Source organism: Penicillium psychrosexuale (genome assembly GCF_028828465.1).
Source record: "Penicillium psychrosexuale strain IBT 29551 chromosome Unknown utg000002l, whole genome shotgun sequence".
Taxonomy (NCBI): Eukaryota; Fungi; Ascomycota; class Eurotiomycetes; order Eurotiales; family Aspergillaceae; genus Penicillium; species Penicillium psychrosexuale.
The window spans coordinates 6,830,036-6,842,162 of NW_026643187.1; the positions used below are offsets into that span (position 1 = coordinate 6,830,036).

General features: G+C 47.2%; 4 protein-coding genes across 4 annotated transcripts; 3 read left to right on the top strand and 1 right to left on the bottom strand.

The window, feature by feature from the left end:
* Positions 1-571: 571 nt before the first annotated feature.
* On the top strand, positions 572-2,530 carry N7518_003695 (putative bZIP transcription factor; the record flags this gene model as incomplete). Its single annotated transcript, XM_057184622.1, has 2 exons — positions 572-1,365; positions 1,420-2,530. 2 exons carry the CDS (start codon positions 572-574, stop codon positions 2,528-2,530), a joined length of 1,905 nt encoding a protein of 634 aa, XP_057046072.1.
* Positions 2,531-4,184: 1,654 nt separating this feature from the next.
* zrfA (high-affinity Zn(2+) transporter ZRT1) lies at positions 4,185-5,240 on the top strand (the record flags this gene model as incomplete). Its single annotated transcript, XM_057184623.1, has 1 exon — positions 4,185-5,240. The coding sequence occupies one exon, from the start codon at positions 4,185-4,187 to the stop codon at positions 5,238-5,240; it is 1,056 nt and encodes a 351-aa protein (XP_057046073.1).
* A 1,127-nt stretch (positions 5,241-6,367) lies between these two features.
* Positions 6,368-7,478, bottom strand: N7518_003697 (uncharacterized protein; the record flags this gene model as incomplete). The annotated part of the gene is made up of 2 exons (XM_057184624.1): positions 6,368-6,741; positions 6,791-7,478. The coding sequence occupies 2 exons, from the start codon at positions 7,476-7,478 to the stop codon at positions 6,368-6,370; spliced, it is 1,062 nt and encodes a 353-aa protein (XP_057046074.1).
* Positions 7,479-8,805: 1,327 nt separating this feature from the next.
* Positions 8,806-11,785, top strand: N7518_003698 (uncharacterized protein; the record flags this gene model as incomplete). The annotated part of the gene is made up of 5 exons (XM_057184625.1): positions 8,806-8,860; positions 8,915-9,053; positions 9,104-9,385; positions 9,435-11,214; positions 11,282-11,785. The coding sequence occupies 5 exons, from the start codon at positions 8,806-8,808 to the stop codon at positions 11,783-11,785; spliced, it is 2,760 nt and encodes a 919-aa protein (XP_057046075.1).
* Positions 11,786-12,127: the final 342 nt, after the last annotated feature.

A 12,127-nucleotide genomic window follows, 5' to 3' on the forward strand; every position in this document is an offset into this window, starting at 1 on the left:
CTCTATACGATATCATTTCCCATCCTTGGTACTAATGTAGTCAATTATACCTGCCAGCATGACCATTCAGACTGATCATAATAAAACCGAAATATACCAAAAAACCTTCCAATAAGAAATAAAATAAAACCCAGCCGAAAATTAAGGAATAACCAAAATACCAACCAAAATAGTCGAACATCAACAAATGCAGGTCTGCCCAAGCAAAACAATGCAGCCAATAACGGAGATGCTGTTCCGGGGGCCACACTCGCGCTCCCGCGTAGACGGCGGGATGAGTACTAGGTACTTGATCGACAGGCCATCCTCCATCACCTACATCGGTACTCGGTACCTGTGGGTACAATATCGACCGCACGAGCACTGCTGCATCGACTCATACATATCCTGCCTCCCCCCGGGACTAGATCACAGCATATTTCCCCCCTCTTTACTATTATATGTCATCTTCATATTTATTCCGGACTATTATCTTCTCTCTTGGGTGGTTTGCCTCTATACCAATTTCTCTATAAACCAGCATCTTCCCCAGCCCCACCCCACCGTTTCTCACACACACCGCCTCTTCATGATGGCACAATATTTCCAGTCTGAATTCTACCAACAATCACCATCAACGTTAGACGTGACCCCGGAAGACGACGAGATGAGCGTGTTGGATGACAGGATCCTTGATCCAAATTCCGAAGACCACCCCGACAACCGCCGCACCTCCTACGATGCCCCAGATGCCTACTCACATCGGGATTCCGTCTGGTCCAATTACTCAAATACCAGCAGCCAGTCTCAGTCAAATTCCAATTCCAATTCGCATTCGCAACTCGGGCATACCATGATGAACTCGGGTGCCTCGTTCATGCCAATTGACGGCCCGCAACCATCTTCCTACCAGCAAAGTTGCTCGCAGGCAGCGTGGCCTATGCCGCGTACGGATTCAGGCTCATGTACCCCGACCGTGGGCTATGATCAGTATGCTTCCAATGGAGACCAGAGTGCCGTCGGTCCTTTCTCCGGTGGTGCGGTTGGACCCGTTTGCACGATGCCCATGAACCCCATGTCGTACCGTGGAGGTATGCCATTTGCGGCTTCTGGCAGCGTCGTCATGTCACCGCAATCCAGCCAGGGCTGGATGCCAGCCCCAATGGATCTGGCCGAGGCGGAGTTGCAAGCGAGAAAGAGCCCGAATTACCGGATGGCCATACCGTTGCGGCGGGGAGATGGGATTCGGAAGAGGAATTCCCGCATTGAAATCTCCGCCGAACTCACCTTGGCCAACATCGACGAGGCGATCCGGAACTGCGTGGACGAGGAGAAGAAGAAGGACCTCAAGTCGATCAAACGACTGCTGCGGAATCGTGATGCAGCGTAAGTTGAGATTGATGCGTTGAGCTGGATCACATGTTAACCTTATCACAATAGCCTGCAATCCCGTCAACGCAAGAAGAAGGAAGCCGAGGGTAATATCGAGAAGCTCAAGGTGAAGGACGAAATTATCGCGGAACAGGCTAAAAAGCTCGCGCAACTGGAGGAGAAAATCCAGAACATGCAAAGCGCAATGAAGAACCAGGATTACGAGAATCACCAATTGACTGCCTACAACAGGCAGTTGACCGAGCACATCCAACGCCAGGACATGGAGAAAGATGAAACTATTCTCAGGCACACGCGGGAGACCGCCAACCTGTTGAAGAGGAACAACATGCTGGAGGAGAGAAACAAACAGCTGGAGCGCAGCGTCAAGCCCGTCCAAGAAATCATGACCGGTGAATTCACCGGCTTCGAGAACCCGACCATGGAAAACCACTCATGGGATGACTTCTCGACGGTCACGGGACCCCTCCTGCAATCAGACTGTGTCCAAACTCCCCATGCTCAGGTCAAGGTCCCGGAGAAATCCAACAATGGATCAGACCTGCCGATCAGCTGGAACGCCTTCTACATGTTCCTGCTTGTCGGTGCCTTCTTCGCCTCAAACAATACGTCCCTCCCGGGAAACTCCTTGCCCCAACTCTCCGAGGAGTACCGGGCGGAGTCAGCCAATGTGCTGAAAGCAGTGTTAGCCTCGTCATCTGGCCATGAGCTAACCAACTCTCATTCCAACCATGGAACAGCAACCGGACCCGCGCCGGCAACTATCAGTGGCATGGAGATGGCGCAGATGAGCTCTGCGCAACCCGTGTCCTCAAGTCTCGACCAGTTGCATAACACGCTCGTCATGCCGACAGAGCAGCAACAGCGCGATCAGGTGTTCTCGATGAACGCTGACCATTACAACTCCCTGACAACGTTTGAGAATGACAACGGAAACTTCAAGCCCCAGCAGCCATCTACCCTGCAGCAGGCGTTTGCTGCGATGCGGGATACCGCCGCGCAGCAGAGTCGTATTCATTCCGCATTGTCGTCGAATGTGTATTCTAGATCATTGATGTGGGACCGCGTGCCTGAAAAGGTTGTGCGGGACTTCCGTCGTATGGTCCAAGGTCACGGTTATGATAACCCCGTCAAGGAGGAGGGTATTTTCCACTCCTGATTTCCGGGTCAGTCCCGTGATCCCAACAAGACCATATTTCTTGTCACTTTTTTCTTCTACCTTTCTTGCATTTCTTGCAATTCCTGCTGGGAATTGTTGCTTGATCTGCCCCTTTTATTTTGACATCCTTTTTTCTTCTTGAAAAATACGTGCCAGCGATGGCCTTGAAATACTAGCGTGCAACGATAGATCACGCAACACTTTACTGTTTTTTGTATCTTTTTCACTGTCTTTTTTTTTTGAGTTCGGTCCCAGAGTCAGGTTCACTCGGGCACAGGTAGCGTGTGATGATTTCAGCGATTGGCTTCGGAGCGTGTTTTGTTTCTTGTTTTGATCGATGGGAGGAGACTATATTATACGACAAGGTGAAAACCTAAATTATGTGTTTATGTATACAGACCTCGGATCCTCTCTGCAGCCTGGGAGATCTTGGGTATGGGATACGAGAAACGAGATGAGTTATGAAGAAACCTTGCATATCTTGCATTCAACTCCGCTTTTTATGATTTGTTTTATGATCTTTTTATGTTTTATGTTACTATTAGCGCTCTGGCTAGGGCAGTGTTAGGCATTATGAGTCGAAATGGATGGGGATGGCCTCCTGCTTTCAGGTTCGATGAACTTACTTTTTCATGTTTACAAATATTTTCTCCTAGTGCTCTCAGACCTTGCGAGTTTCAGTCTAGAGTCCGGATTTAACTCGCAGGGTTGTCTTAGTCTGAGTGATTTTGTGCTGAGCCCACCAATGGGTGGCGACAAGGCTAACGAATGCGATGAAGCCATGACAATGTGATATCTTCACTACGCGACACGAACCGCTCTTACGATGTAAATTCCTTTGCTCAATCCATTATTGGCTCGGTTCTAGCCGATTCAGCACTGTTACCGCGCTTGACGACGGAGTATCTCTGCAGAGCGGATCAGATCATGTTTATATTACGAACTATCCACATCTCTAAACATACTCAGTACACATGGGACGATGAAATGGACATGTAAGTTCAAGCTACTGCGCACCACCTGCCCGTTTAAGTCATATCTCCTCGATGAAAAACCCGTGATGGCAGGGTTTGACCTCGCGTAATCTTAGTTCAAGGACCTTGGGGGAAACTCGTGGCGCTAACACCCAATCACTACGACGGGATTTGGCCCACCAGCAAGACTTGCGTGAAAGGCTTGCATCGTCCCAAGATTCGACAAGCAATTGGCCGAGCCTTGGTTTTCAAAAAACGTCCGTAGGGCTGGTGGTTGTTCCCGTCTGGGCATTTGATATCTCAAGGGGCATGGAAGCCCTAAGTTCTCAGCACAACAACAACAACAACAACAACGCAGATCAGAAACATTTACATTAATTAGATATTGTAATAACATTAAAAAGTCCAAGGCAACCTGAATAAGCGAGTAATGCAACCTGGGACGGACAATACAAGGTAAGCATCAGACTAATATAACTGGGGCCGAGACGCCCCAAGGTCCTCACTTCAACGGAGGACCCGAAGAGGCCTAGAAAATTTTCTCCAATATAAAACAGTCAAGCAATTCCTGCCATACCTGTAGCCAAGATCGCCGTGTGAATTTCCCTCTTATACGATCTTATTATATCGGCCTCTTTCTTTGAACGTTAGGGCACGATTTACCAACATAACCGCCCAAAATGTCCTTCGATCCTCACAATGTCGACCTGGACACAGCCGACCCGACTGACATCGTGTGTTACCTTAACTCCGAAGGCAATGAATACAACGGCCAGCTAGGCGCGCGAATCTCCGCCCTCTTCGTCATCATGTTCATCTCTTCGGCAGCAACTTTCTTCCCCGTGGTCGCACAACGTGTACCACGCCTGCGCATCCCAGTCTACGTCTATCTCTTCGCAAGGTACTTCGGTGCTGGTGTAATTGTCGCAACAGCCTTTATCCATCTCCTCGATCCCGCCTACGACGAAATCGGTCCCGCCTCCTGCGTCGGTATGACCGGCCACTGGGCCGACTACTCATGGTGTCCTGCAATCGTATTGACATCCATGATGATGGTCTTCCTCATGGACTTCGGTGCCGAGCGCTACGTCGAGGTCAAGTACGGTATCTGCCGTGAAGACCCCGAGCCCATGATGTCGACTGGAGGCGAGGTGCGCCGTGTGGACTCGCGTGTTTCAGGACGCCACGCAGATGACAAGCAAGCCAAGGAGGTTGAGTCGCAGTCCGAGGAGGCGGCGATCGAGCGCTCGGTCAGACAGCAAATTGCCGCGCTGCTGATTCTGGAGTTCGGTGTTATCTTCCACTCCGTCATTATCGGCCTGAACCTCGGTGTTGCCGGTGACGAGTTTGCTACGCTTTACCCTGTTCTGGTCTTCCACCAGTCCTTCGAAGGTCTCGGTATTGGAGCCCGCATGTCCAGTATCCCATTCAAGAAGGGGAGCTGGCTGCCTTGGTTCTTGTGTACTGCTTATGGTCTCACGACTCCCATTTCCATCGCTATTGGTCTTGGTGTCCGGACGACTTACAACCCTGGTTCTTACACTGCCAACGTTGTCTCCGGTGTGCTGGATGCCATCTCCGCTGGAATCTTGGTGTACACTGGTCTCGTTGAGCTGCTTGCTCGTGACTTCTTGTTCGACCCTCACCGCACCCAGGACAACAAGCGTTTGACTTTCATGGTGATGTCTATGCTCCTTGGCGCTGGTATCATGGCTCTGCTTGGAAAATGGGCTTAAACTGGAATGGGGTCAGATCTAAAGACGGTGTGTGTCTTTGGTGATAAAGGTGTGAATTGTAAGATTGTGAACTGTGATATTGGATATAGATTGGTTTTAATTGGTATAACTTAGTTTCGAGATAAATGATACCCAAGGTGGGCTGGTTTTATGATGAGTTTGATTTTTCTATTTTCTTTTTCATAAGTAGGATAAATAATTTGGTCTTTCGTAATTCGACCCCCCCTCCTGCTTGAAAGTTCAGGCGTAACTTCCTAACCGGGTAACTACCCTCCTCCGCGCTGCACACCGCCTTCTTGATTATATACACCGCTTCCGTGGAGTAGATACCTGCAATTTGTATGTAAACCTCTAACAAAATTAAGTTACTTTTGTCATATAAACTGCTTCATATTCAAGGGGTTATATCCTACACGAACCAGGTAGAATATAGGATCCTTTCTGATTAAAATGAAAGTATTTTTACTTTGTAAACCAGAAGTGGGCAGAAATTATGGCAGAAAACTCTACGGAGTATAGCGACAGAAATTATGGCAAAATCCATGATCGCACCCAATCTAGAAGGCGGTACGGAAAATCCAGGCAGAAGGGGGGGTCGAATCACGGAAGGGTGGTCGATATACCAATCCCCAATCATTAACTATGCTAGTACTTGGTGAAAGAGGGATATTAGTTGTTGGAGATAGTGGCCACAGGCCCTGATTTTCGGACTATTGTCTATTCTCATCTGGTTGCACTGAGTAAGCCTCCGCAGTACGGAGTAGTAGTAATAATACATATAATACATGTGCTGATCAATCTATCTACTGCTGAGAAAAACCCCGAGTCCACATGTATGAGTGTAACAATGACGAGTATTGGGATGGCTTTCATTCGTAGGTATTGGAAGGGCCAAGTTTAGAATCATAGGGACTACTGCTTACCTCCATGATCTCTAGGGATTCTTTCATATGTCCCACCTAGACTATTATGACAAGATAAATGGACTCTTTATACCTCTCCATGTTGCCCATGTCTAACGTGATAACCGGGATTTGATATTACTTAGGCACAAAACAGCATCATTTTTATCGCAAGTTTGACGGTTCAAACCTCTTCTTGAATTGAGAAGCTAGATTCATCCTCATTTATAAGGAATCAAGGCTATTCAAGTCCAACCCTTCAATGGAGGTTTTCAAGTTCGCGGATAGGGACTCGAAGGATGAGTTGGCACATTTGTGGATGTTGTAGCTGGCCCCATAACGTCTCTCCGAGGAACCCCAGCCTGGTGATTTAAACGCCAATATCGTCCGTATGAGATTTCTGTGATTGAGGTAGGGAAAAGGAGCCACAGGCCTCCAAAGAAACATACCTGAGCGCATCTGTGTAGCAAGAGCTCCATACATAATTGACGTGCACTCAAAGCAACAGCCCTGACGGCCATTCAGGAGGGCATCGTGAGTTTCATAAAGTCGGACAATCCAGGGATCGATAGCCTCCTGTCTCAGTTTGTTCATTAATCCTGCGATTTCATTAGATAGGAAGCAGCTTCAGAATTTGTCAGACCTTACCGATGACCTTATCAGAGATCGGAAGCCCCCAACTATCAATCAAATTTCCACTGCATGACATAACAGTGGATGTCGTCTCTTTGAACTGGGAGGGGAGTTGGAAAAACCAAGAAACCCATAACCACAAAATCAAATCCCGAGAATATGTTGTAGGGATCTTTTCCTTCAGATTACCGATCCATATGTCCTTCATGATATACACAGTTTCCTTGCAATCATAGTAATCCACAATGACAGCGACTTTGGCGAGCATCTCAAGGGTCAGATTTTGCGGTATCTGGTGGTATTTACCATGAATAGCATTGAGTACTATCAGTAATGCTTCGAAGTCCCAGCTCTCTGCAGTAATTTCAACTGAGCCTTTTTCCATATAAGTAATGCTTTCCTTCCAAGCCCCGGTGAGGATGCTTTTGAACACCGAGGATGCAAATATTAAATGCTTCGCAGAGACTTGAATGGAGAGTTCACAGGCTTGTGCTTCGGTAGCAGGATCATTATTTGTCGGCTTCCCTGGATAGGTTACTGAGATTTTGATCACTTCAGCAGGACTCTTGAAACAATGACTGGATTCCGAGAGGGTCATACCAGGTGTCGTAATTCCAGGCGCTTGTGCAAAAGGAGAGTTTGCATTACGCAATACTATGATCACTTCACCGTCTGGATCTATCGCATGAGTTGGTAGTCTCATGTTTATCAGATGGACTGAGAGATGAAGTTTTTCTTCGTAAAATGGAAGAGAAAATCGGAGACTTTCTGTGGTAGTAGGACAGACTTTGTCATAAGAGAAGATAGAAAGAGGCGAAGATTATAAGAGGATCTTGGGTAGGAGGTAGGAGGTAGGTAAGAAGGTCGGTAGGTCCCACCGGCAATGATGTAGGTATCTAGGTGTGGTCAACAAATGTAAGATAGATACTGATAATGGATAACTATATCTTACATTGATGTTGGGTCTAACTCGTACTGCCATGAAGCTCTGTGACTAGCCTCATGGAGACAGCAATCAAGCAAAGGCCGTGTTGGAAATGAAGATGGAGGGTTGAAGTCTTGGCACGCTGGTGCCTAGGGTTCTGCCCTAATTGTCAGGCAGTTACTCCGTACGGAGTACGGAGTACTTCATCTCTTTAGCCCTAGAAGTCTCCTATCACATCTGTTCCTTTCCTGCAAAATGGCAAGTTCCAATCCTATTCAACAACAGACCTGAAAGCCACAAAGGGATAAAGAGAAGCCTCTCAATCTGCATGAAGACTGTCAGCCTCAAAGCATGCCTTGATACATCAGATACCGACCATAACAGACATGTACGTTTGTTTTTCTTATGACTCAGTGGTAGAATGCGCTGTATGCTTCATAGTTTACTCCCTCCATCCAATTATCTCATAAGGTAATGAACGGCAGCTTCTCTAACCGCCAGTGTGCCATATCAGGTTTTGCCTGCAGTAATATATAGTATGTAATAGTATACGTATTTTATACCCCTGAATACTTCTATAAATAAGTCGGACATTCAAGTCTAATCCTCGATATGCTTGAATTCTTACCATATGAATTCTTGATATCTGAATGCTCGATACCTAGAATCTTAATGCGAAATTCTCTATCATTCTTTCTGTAATTAACTGTTTATTTAAACTCTACTGATTGAATTGTAAAAATATGGTTGAGCCTCAAAGTATCGTTTGCAAAGGTATGGTACTTTACTGAACCGCCTTGCACTGCTAAGCTTGGAACCCATAGAATTATCCACGGCCTAATAATAAGACTGTGTCAACCTCAAGCAGTTAGTCTGCAGCGTCAACATGTTAATTGGTGCTTTTCATCTGGGTGGCAGGGTTTCAGTGGTTTCATTGCGGGGCGGATTTAGCTGGCGCTTAGCTGTCGATCACCTTCTGCTCTATAATAAGGTGCCTTCTTTTCTTAACAGACGTATTATTACTCTAGGATTATTTTCTTAACAAGTCTACTATTACTCACGGGACATCAGTCCAATCACGTATTCAGTAAGACTATCAGCAGACATGGGACTCGAAATGCGTCCAAGGGCTTCGGGGCCACTCAGAATCCTCTCGCTTGGTTGGTTTTTTTATTCCCCTTGCATAGGAAATGAGGGTTACTAATACGCCTCAGATGGTGGTGGGATTCGGGGAATCTCGAGTCTACTGATCCTAGAAAGGATCATGGAAAGGATCCGCGATGTTCATCATCTTGATTATACCCCACGCCCGTGTGACCATTTCGACTTGATCGGGGGTACAAGCACTGGAGGGTATGTCTGTGCGTGATACATACAGGGTTAATGTACTAATATACTATAAGGATCATCGCTATTATGCTGGGTCGGCTGGGAATGACCGTGGATGAATGCATTCGAGCATACCGAAAGGTCGCGGAGCGTGCTTTTACTCGCAAGGCACATGCCATTATTCCAGCACGGCCCAGGGGAGCTTTCTCTGCGCGCGCACTGCAGGAGGCTATCAAACAGGTCGTTCGGGAGTTCTGCACAGACAAAGAATGTGTGGAACGTCGGCGCAATGGTCTCTCTATAACTGACTGTCAACACTCTGATCTACCGTTCCGTGAGCAGACATGCACCAAAACGTATGTAGCTATTTACTGCAGAGATTAAATTAGTATTGACAAATAGTAGGGTTGTTCTTGCGGTTACGAAAGTGAATATTGACGCGGGACCTACGCTCTTTCGCACATACGACAAATCCACTGCGCTTGATGGCTGTGCTATTTGGGAAGTGGCCCGCGCTACCTCAGCTGCATCCACGCTCTTCAAGTCAATTAGACTTGGTCGAGACAACATCGAGTACATTGATGCAGGATTCGGCTATAACAACCCATGCGAACAGCTTATTGCAGAAGCTAAGAAGGTGTTCCTTGGACGTAGCGATATGCAGACTCTGAGTATCGGAACCGGCATTGGAGATGTGGTCGGCATAAAAAATGGGCGCCTGTCAATCATTGGTGCACTGAAGAGGATGACTACGTCCCCCAACAGGGTAAACACCAACATGGAAGACTACCATGGCGACAGCGGCCAGTATTTTCGATTCAATGTGCAACATGGCCTTGGGGATATCTCTTTGTCAGATTGGAAGCAGGCTAGCAGGATATCTGCATACACAACCATTTATCTCTCCGAGAAGTCCAAGGATATCGAGAAATATGTGAAGACGTTTGGGGCAAGGAGTCAACAAAATGAGCTGAATGAACCTCAGTTTACGAAGATTCTAATAGTCGACCCTGTTCAAAAAGTTGACGCGGTTCTAGGCAAGCCAAAGGCCTACCATATGATCCCCTTTGTTGCAAATGAAGACTTCACTGGACGTGAGATTGTACTGGGCAGGCTGCAAGAAAGGCTCTTTCTTCAAAAGACTGCCCGTAAAGTGGCCTTATACGGACTGGGAGGCATTGGCAAAACTCAGGTTGCCTTGCACTTTGCCTATTGGGTAAAGAACAACATGCCACAGTATTCGATATTTTGGATCCCGGCATTCAGCGAAGCCAGCTTTGAGCAAGCGTGTACGGGTATTGTGAGGGACATTGGTATCCAGAGAGTAAAGCAAGATGAAAACGATATGGAGATGGTTCGTCGGTATCTTCGCTCCAAGGAAGCTGGGCCGTGGCTCTTCATTGTGGAGAATGCAGACGATTACGACATGTTATTTGGAAGCGACGCTGTGCGAGGTCGGCTTTGCAAACACTTTCCCGCCAGTGACACCGGCGTTATCTTGCTTACCACCCGGTTCAGTCGGGTGGCGCAATGTTTCACGTCACAGAGAGATACAATCCAACTCTTGCCAATGAAAGCAAATGAAGCGATTGCTTTCTTCGAAAAACTCGTGGCAAATACTCTCATCCACGATCGAAAGATGACAGAAAAGCTACTCGAAGAGCTCAGCTGGCTGCCTTTGGCTATCAAACAGGCAGCTTCCTACATTGATTCCACCAATATATCAATTTCACGTTATCTCGAGCTTATGCATGGTATAGACGAAGACAAAAAAACCCCCGCGAGTAGTCATTTTCATGATGACACTCGCTACCCGCAGCTGCAGAATGCTATTGCTCAAACATGGCGTATATCATTTGAAAAGATCAAAAGGTCAGATCCTATCGCCGCTGATATACTGCAGTTCATGTCTTGCATTGCGCCGAAAGCCATTCCACGGTCTCTCCTGCCTTTGTACAAATCGGAAGCGCAAACTGAATCCGCAATCAATACGCTATGTGAATATGCATTGGTGACCAGAGGGACAGGTGGAGTCACGCTTGAAATTCACGATATAGTCCAGCTCGCAACGCTATGGTGGATTGACCAAAAAGGCGAAGCGTTAGAGACGACCAGGAAGGTCACGCAGCGTATGGTCAAGACATTCTCACCGCGGGGCCAGATCAATGAACATACGAGGAGGGCAGTACGTACCTCATGCTCTTGAGCTTCTTCGAAAGACAGAGGGTCGAGATATACACGAACGGTATGAGCTCATCTCAAAAGTTGTGTCCTGCCTCACAGATGATGGCAGGGGGGAAAAGGCCATGGAATTACTGAAGGAAAAAGACAAATGGGACCAAACCCGCTATTGTGAAGAACATCCCTCTGGGCTGAGAACTCAAATATTTCTCACTGGGGCATATGCAGCAGATAGGCAGACAGAAAAGGCCATGAAGCTGAGCGAGTATATCTCCCCGGCGAAAGAGAGAGGAATGCAAGAAGCTCACTCTGAGCAAGTGCTTTCAGAATGGCTTGGAGCGCAGATGAGCAAGCTCAGAAAGCAGCAGAGCTCTTCGGATATTTTGGCGAGACGGAATTATCTGAGACAGCAGAGAAACCAGTCAGCAAAGCGCGCCCTAACCTACGAGAGTGTCAGCCTCAACTCGAAATACCTTGTGGACAGCTCGGAAGATCATGCAGGCGAGAGAGTCACTCAGACAGGTGGTTATGATCGGGCAGAGACATTCCGCCCAAGAGGGATTCATCTCTACTAGAATCTCACTGGGAAATAGTATGAAGCAGACACTGGTTAACTCGAAAGGATTGACCAAAAAAAAGCTCAATAGCCCAGAGAATTGATAACATACGTATTGTGCTCAGGTCGTGATGTTGTTTGGTCAATGTTAGCAAGTTATTTCCCTGCGAAGGAAGGAAGGAGGGCTCAGAAAGACCAAGAGAACTTGTTGCGTCTGACCTGATTACCCTGTTTGTGCAAGACTGGATAGTATAGTTGATGTTCTTCATTTTCATTTTCTTTTGCCTAGTTAAGGTCTTGATTCGATACCAAATATATATGTTAGTAGTGCTCTGTCTCTTCTCTCCGGGGTTCTGATAAA